Raw genomic sequence first — 8,576 nt, forward strand, 5'->3', positions numbered from 1 at the left:
GATGCAATGGAAGACAGAATTAATGAGATTGAAGACAAATACCTGAATACTTCTTTGGAAAGGGATCAATCAGAAAAAAAATCAAACCAAAATGAAGAAAGCCTAAGGTTCATGTGGGATACCATCAAAAGGAATAACCTATGTGTCATCAGAATTCCAGAACAGGAAGAGAAAACTGAAACCACTGAGAAAACTGTCCAAGATTTGTTGGAGGAAAACTTCCCTGATATGATGAAAGATGAGATTATATCCATTCAGGAAGTCCAACAAACTCCAAACAGGATAGACCCCAAAAGAAAATCACCAAGACATATCATCATCAAACTTACCAAAACCAAAGACAAAGAAAGAATCATGAGAGCAACATGGGAAAAACGAAGTTACCTACAAGGGGCCACCAACAAGACTAAGCTTGGATTTCTCAATAGAAACCATGCAGGAGAGAAGACAGTGAGATGGTATATATAAAACCCTGAAAGAGGAAAATTTCCAACCAAGAATTATGTACCCAGCAAAACTGTCCCTCAAATATGATGGTGAAATTAGGACATTTCCAAATAAGCAGAAATTAAGGGAATTTGTTAAAACCAGATCAACCTTATAAGAAATGCTAAAGGGAGCCCTTTGGACGGAGAAGCAACAACAGCCAACAATAACCGACCATTAACACACATAATGATATAAACCAGAAACCAAGCCAGCTATAGAAGTATCCAAAGTAAATAAGCCTACAAGATTCAAACAAGGAACCACAGACACCAACCAACGAACAAGAACAACTACAAACCAAAAAGAGGGGAAAAAAATGTGTCGTTACAGAACTTCTAGAGGGTAGGGAAGTCAAGACAACTACAAGATAGAATGGACTGTTCTAAACTTGGGAAGAAAACTATCAATCACTGGGTAACCTCAAAAAAAAAATGATAAACCTTAACATCAAAATAAAAAACAGGACCAGCATAAATATTCAGCAAATACTAAAACAATAGCAATGAAGGAAGTGATAACATGATTCATAAATAAAACAAGCTCAGCACAGAAAATTATATGGAACAAAAAAATCGACACAATGAAAAAGAACATGACAAAAATGACAGCAACAGATTCATATTTGCTGATAATTACATATCTGGCAAGGGACTCATCTCTAAGATTGATGGAAAACGCCAATGCCTCAACACCAAAGGAATTAACAATCCAATTGAAAAATGGGCAAAAGACATAAATAGACACTTCACCAAGGAGGATATTCAGGTGGTCAGCTAATACATGAAAAGATGCTCACAATCATTGGCCATCAGAGAGATGTAAATCAAAACAACAATAAGATATACGTCTCACCCCAGCACTGATGTTAAGGTTCAATGGACAGAAAATAATAAATGCTGGTGGGGATATGGAGAGATTGAGACTCTCATACACTGCTTGTGTGACTGTGAAGTGACACAACCACTGTGGAAAGCAATATGGCGATTCCTTAGAAAGCTGGAATACCATTTGACCCAGCAATCCCATTACTAGGTATACATCCTAGAGAGGTGAGAGCCAGGATAGGAACAGATACATGCACGCTCATGTTCATCACAGCACTATTTACAATAGCAGAAAGATGGAAACAACCTACATGCCCATCATTAGAAGAGTGGATGACCAAACGATGGTACATACACATACTGGAATGCTATGCAGCACTAAAGAATAATGTAGAGTCTGCGAAACACAGCACAATATGGATGAACTTAGAGGACATTATGCTGAGTGAAATAAGTCAATCACAGAAGGACAAATATAGTATTAGTTCGTTGTTGTGGAAGGTCAAGGAAAGGTTTATACATAGAGGGAAACTTTGTTGGTTGCTAGGGTAGGAGGGGAGGGAAGGGGCGGGAATACTGAAAAAAAAAAAGCATTGACCCATGTCACTTTAGTTTTATGTATTTCATTGTACATAAATTATATTTCAATATTTCAATAAAATGCATTAGAAAAAAAAAGAAATTTGTCAAAAGAGCATAAAAACAGTGGTCAATAAAAGAGGAGATGAGTCTGAAATTCATTTGTTCAGCAAATTTAGACAGAAAGTGGGAAAGTGTGTGGGGGGGTGATGTTTCTTCATAAAATATTCAGTATACTAACAGATCCACAATTTGGTGAATGGGAGTTGCCCCTACAGGAAATAAGCTAGACCTTGAGTCTATAATACCATATCCTCAATTCCTTTTTCAAACCATTAAGATGTTGGCCCATACAACTTTATTTTCCATTCTTACTTTATGCTCACCCTTTTGGGAATAAAAGGAGCTCTCGTGGCATAGTGGTTAAAATACTCAGCTGCTCACCAAAGGTCAGCAAATTCAAACTCTCCAGCTGCTCCACAGAAGAAAGATGAAGCAATCTGCTTCTGTAAAGATTTACAGCCTTAGATACCCTAAGGGGCAGTTCTACCTTGTTCTATAGTAGCACTGTGAATCAACTGAATGGCAGTTTTGGTTTTGGGTTCTGGGAGAAAGGGAAGGAGGGTGTTTCTGCACTGACATAAAAACATGCCACAGTTCCTTCTCCCCTCCATGCCTTCCTCACTCACATTTTCCAGTTTTCTTAGCATGCCCTATCTCTATCCCTCTTTTCTTCCCTCTTTTTCTCTCTGCTTTTCATCAAGCTATATCCTACAATCCTTCAAGTCCCTCTTCCAAGAAACTTTTACCACATTCTGTATGGAAAGCCCATTGGAACTGGAGTCAAAGCCAAGGATTCTAACCTTAGCTTTCCACTGGCTGGCTAAAAAGTCTTCTGCAAGTTGCTCTGAAAATGGCTGTCTTTTAACACTGTAGCCTTCAGTAATACTTTTAGTGACAAATTTCAGAAACAGAGGTTCACAGAACAGAAGTGCCTACCAAGTATAGTTCTGACACATAAAAGAACCTCAAATATTTATTGAGTTATAATAAAAGAAGCTGGTTCATTCAAGTTCTTTTCATTTTTATAACCTCTACAATGTTTACAAACCATTCTGCCAGATTTAGCACTCCATTATATACTGTTTTTTACTATTCTCCACTGTTTGTTACCTGCTACTATTATTGGTTATCTTCTTGAAGACAGTACCTCTGTATTTTAGGCTTTGCATTGAGGAATATCACAGCATAGTGAAAAAGCTGAGGATCAAATATGATAGTAAGTGTAAAATAAACTTGAAAATCAAATGCTGAGTTTTTTAGTAAAACAAATGTTCAAAACATATTTAACAATTAAACTCATCCATATTTATGATCCTCTCCTTTCATAGTTACATCAATGATCCACAAGTTAACTGCAAAATATTTGGATTCTTTAATTCATCATGGTTGCCATTCAAGTATCTTGTACTTAATAGTTCTTAATCTCTCTCTCTCTGTCTCCTGGGTCTAGGAGCTTCCCAGCATGGGGACCTCGGGACCAAAGGATGCATTCCAGTCTTAATTCTTCTTGTTGGTAGCGAGATGTCCCCTTTCTGCTTCTGGGAAAGGCAGAAAGTCCCATCCAGTCATTTAGTGGGAGTTACAAGACCAAGGCGAGAAAGGCCATATAAAAGTGATCCATCACACCACACCTGTTCCACTGCCTTTCTCCTTAAAAAAAACCTTGAGTTTTCTTCCTCTCCGGCTTTTACTTTCCCCTTCACTCCTCCTTAACACATTCATTCAAGAAAAATGTACCACACATGTACTATGCATAAGGCATTGGGCAAGGTACTGTCTGAGGAAATACCAATAAAAAGTGAAGTCCCTGCCTTCAAAGAGGGAGGGAAGACAGATATAAAAAATAATGTAATAATATAATAATTATAGTACGTGTTAAGTTACAATAGGAGGAAATGTAGATAGATAGATACACACATTGCTGAATGTGTGCAGAACTGAGAACTGAGAATTGCAGTCCAACGAATCACTTAATATGGCTAATACAGCCCTTCTAGCCAAAGTCTTTGTAACTCTCATCAAATGACTAGGTGGGACTATGCAAATGCAAGGTGCTTATGGCTCACCAAAGGGATTGGATAGCTTGCTTAATAATGCAGTTAAGGTATATAGCACCCTTGTGGGGGGTGGGACAATGCAAGTAAGTTGTATGTGGAGATTGATCAATTTTGCCATTCCACTGGGCTTAAAATGAGCCATCCCAGAGAGGGATCTCATTTACCATCAAGAAGAAGAAATAAGAGTGGAATGCATCCTTGGGACCCAAGATGCCTGTGCTGAACCTCCTCAACCCAGGAAACAGAGAGAGAGAGAGTTATAAAACTTTGCTGTGCTGGCAAGAAATAGCAGCAACAGAACTTTGAGACCTGGTAGGAGACAGCACAGTGGGCTTCTGTACCCATGGAGCAAGAAAGCTAATCACCTTCTGCCAGGAGGCTTGCTGGTGGAGTGGGGTGCCTCCAAACCCTTGGTGGAGCTAAGTTTAGTGACCTACAGAATTAGAGCTGAGAGCCTTTGGGCCAAGCCTTACTAGAAGAGTGGGGTACCTCTAGGCACTTAACAGCAGAGCTAAAAGAACTTCATAATAATTGCCTGAGCAGGGCCACTAGATCAAGAGGCTAAGAGCCAGAGAGAGACATACCTGCAGGTACTACTTGAGAAGAGGCTGTCTTGATCAAAGAACTGTTTCCTAAGTCATTTCTGATCCTAAATTGTAATCTGTTAGTTCCCTAACAGACCTCATAATCATGAGTATTGTCAGTGGGTTCTGTGTAGCCACAGCAACAAATTATGGAACCAGGCAGAGAAACAGGTTGCTCTGTGGACAGGACAGCTGGTGTCAGAATTGATAAAAAGGCTGAGGAGTAGAGACACGTCTAACCTCCATCTCATAAGAATCAGCCTGTTGATTATGATCCTCCTCCCACTATGTGAAGTTGCAGGATGTCAGACACTGCCTCCATGACATTTTTTCCACACATACACATACCCATAACCCAAAACCCACGGACATTGAGTCGATTCTAACTCATAGCAACTCTATAGGGTTTCCAAAGCTGTATATTTTTACAGAAGCAGACTGTCACATTTTTCTCCCATGTTGTTGTTGTTGTTGTTATGTGCCGTCGAGTCGGCCCCGACTCATAGCGACCCCTCCTTGGGTTTCCGAGGCAGTATCACTACGGAAGTAGGATTGCCCAACCTTCCTTCCGAGGAGTGGCTGGTGGGTTTGAACCGCCAGCCGTCTGGTTAGCAGGCAAGTGTCTTAGCCACTATGCTACCAGAGCTCCCATAGTGAGGATGTAAGTTCAAAATACTGACCTTCTAGTTAGCAGCTGACCACTTTAACCACTGTGCCATCAGGGCTCCTAATGCATATACATATATATAGAGATACACTCACACACACATATACACACGAATAAAAAAGAATGTCCAAGGAACCAGGACACTTCCCACATGTTGTTGTTGTTGTTGTTATGTGCCGTCGAGTCAGCCCTGACTCATAGCGACCGCTCATTGGGTTTCCGAGGCAGTATCACTACGGAAGTAGGATTGCCCAACCTTCCTTCCGAGGAGTGGCTGGTGAAGTTAAAGTCAGAGACGGTTTTACAGACATGATCCTTGAACCACTTCTTAAAGGGACTAAAGCTTGCCAGGCAGATACGCCAAAGAAAGGCATTTCAGGCCAAAGAAATGGCAAGTGCAAAGGCATACAGACATTAGAAAATATGATATTATTCCATACTAAAGAAGATTGACAGTATAAAGTAAAAAAAGATAACCAGGCCAAATCATAAATGGTCTCTAAGGACACACTAGAAATTTACCTTTTATTCTGTAGAAACAGGGAGTCAGGGAAGAATTGTAAAGTGAGATATGATAACCATATTTGCATATGAGAAAGAATCATCTTCCAGCCAAGGAAAGAATGGATTAAAAACCAACCCACTGCCATTAAGTTGATTCCAACTCATAGTCACCCTGTAGGACAAAGTAGAACTGCCCTACAGGGATTCTAAGGCTATAAATCTTTACACAAGGAGACTGCTTCACCTTTCTCCCACAGAGCACCTGGTGGGTTTAAACCACCAACATCTGGTTAGTAGCTGAATGCTTTAACCCTATACCACCAGAGAATGGATCAGATAAAGGTGAACTGGAGACGGGGGATAAAGCACATTGACTAACAGGCTAGTTAAGACATGATCTTGACTAATAGAAGAAGTAGTAAGGATGGGAAAAGGAAGCAGCAGCAGCAGAAATCCCCAGGGCTTGGTGATTAAGACTGTGTTGGTAGAGAGTACATTAGAGAAGATAGTTCTAATGGGGATGAGGAAGATAACGGTAAGTACTATCTTGGACTTGGTATGTTTCAGTATCTATGGAATAGCCAGGTAATCATGTGCCCCAAAAGGCTGAGATATAAGTCTGAATTCTTTTTTCTTTTAAAGTGATGTGAGGTAGAAATAGAGCTTTGGAAGTTAGCATAAGAATGACAGTTGAAAATGTACCAAATGTGAGTGATCAATATGGTGGCATTGAGGAAGAGAAAGACATAGAGAGGTACATGGGAGGTACAGACAACAAAGATGAATCCTTTTTGCACATACAGTACTGAATCAGTGAAGGCAAACATGGGTATACGGGTGGATAGATGAGTGAACAGGCTGAACTAGTAGGTATGTCTATGAAGCTGGGAGTGTACCCAAGAACATGTATAGGGTTGACAGACAATGGTCCTATAAGTTTATTTGTATGATCTGAATTTCCAGGTGTATAGTAGAGCTGACAAGGGACAAGGTTATAGTATAGTCACTTCTTGGTCACAGCCAGCTACCCAGAGGGACCGAGTAACTGAACCTGTGGGCTCGGGACCATAGTCACAGGGGACATGAAGCTCAATTGGCATAACATACTGCATAAAACATTGTTCCACCTCCTACTTTGGTGAGTAGCGACTGGGATCTTAAAGCTTGCAAGCTGCCATCTAGATGCAACAATGGGTCTCTCCTCGTCCAGAGCAAAGAAGAATGAAGAAAACCATAATTCATGGAAACAATTAGTCCTAGCGACTGGTACACCATCCAATCTGCAGCCTACATGACTATGAGACCAGAACTAGATGGTGCCCAGCTACTACTGTCAACCACTTAGAAGGGGATTTATGTAGGAGATCCTGGATAGAGAGGGAGAACAATGTGGAACAAAACTGAAAATCATCTGGAGGAAAAAAAAAAAGGGGGAGACCAGGTTTGTTGGTCTCCGATAGAGCCTGGTGGAACCACTCAGAGGATGGCCCCTAGCTGCCCTTCAGGTCTGGAATTGAACCCACACCTGTGGCTTCCAGTCAAACAAAAGATAGGCATATGAGTTGAATATGTACCTAAGGTAGATACACTCCTTGGAGAGAACAATCATGGGACAAACAAGGGCTGCTTATGCACAGGGAGACAGCTTAGGGGGCAGGAGTGTATGGAGGGATGGACACAGGGAAGAGGTAACTATCGGGAGGAAGTGGGAGGGCCGCTATTGCATTGTGGTAAATTATGGTCAATGTCATGAGACAAAGTATATGTGAACTGCTGTACGGAAAGTGAATTTGCTCTGTAAATTTTCACCCAAATCACAATTAAAAAAATAAAAATGCAATCAGCAAAAAAAAAAAAAGAATGACAGCTGAAACCATATGTACAGGGAAGAAATTGTCAAGGCAGAATATACGGGGTAAAGAGAAAAGAGAATCACAAACAAAATCCTGGGATGATAACATTTAAGAGATAAGAAGGAGAAAAATCTATAAAGGAAACCAAGGACAAAGGTCCTGAGAAAGGAAATAAAGACTGTCTAAGACAAACAGAAAAACAGATTCAGAATTTACGAATAGTCAAGGTGAAAAATCTTCCTATGTTATTCTCCATATCAATTTTTGTTTTAAACTAGTTACGAGGGGGTAGAAAGGGGAAGCTATTGTTTGTGGGGCATTGAATTTATGCTAATGTTGGTGGAATATTTTGGAAAAGGATAGCAATAATGAGGATACAACATGAAAAATGCCATCAATGTCCCTGAGCCGTAAATGTGGAAGTTGTCATGTTGGTGAATGTCTTGGTGTACAAGTTCTCACCACAAAAAAAAAAACCTAGTCAGAGAAAAAAAAAGGACTTAATTGTTCATACCTGGTAAGGATAGGAACCATGTCCTGCCCACTGCCATGTTCCTTTTCCCATTGCTCCAGCAGGGTAGTGAGCTCTGCTTTGGAGTCCACATGTACCGCTACTGTAGTCATGGCTTGACCTAAGAAAGCAAAAATAACAATAGATGTTGCAGGGAATTATTTGACTTCTCCTGTAAAAGGAAAAGTAAGGAGGGGGAAGAAAAGGGATGAGCAAGCAAGGAAAATAATTTAAAGGCAAGGGAAACTTAACCTGTGAACCCTCTCTACCCACTGCCATCAAGTCGATTCCAACTCACAACAACTCCCATTGGGTTTCCAAGGCTGTAAATCTTTACAGAAGTAGACTGCCTCATTGTCTTCCATGGAACAGATGGCAGGTTTGAACTGCCAACCTTCTGGTTAGCAGCCAAATGCCTTAACCACTACACCACCAAAGTCCCTTT

At 40.5% G+C, this 8,576-nt stretch overlaps 1 protein-coding gene across 1 annotated transcript in view; it reads right to left on the minus strand.

Annotated features, from left to right (window-relative positions):
* DCAF1 (DDB1 and CUL4 associated factor 1) overlaps positions 1-8,244 on the minus strand; it is a 112,944-nt gene extending 104,700 nt beyond the window's left edge. Inside the window, exon 1 of the mRNA XM_007952021.2 lies at positions 8,135-8,244. Coding sequence (XP_007950212.1) covers positions 8,135-8,244 — 110 coding nt within the window. The remainder of the gene's footprint in view (positions 1-8,134) is intronic.
* Positions 8,245-8,576: the final 332 nt, after the last annotated feature.

Source organism: Orycteropus afer, unplaced genomic scaffold (assembly GCF_000298275.1).
Source record: "Orycteropus afer afer isolate SDZICR_OR568_19922 unplaced genomic scaffold, OryAfe1.0 scaffold00323, whole genome shotgun sequence".
Lineage (NCBI taxonomy): Eukaryota > Metazoa > Chordata > Mammalia > Tubulidentata > Orycteropodidae > Orycteropus > Orycteropus afer.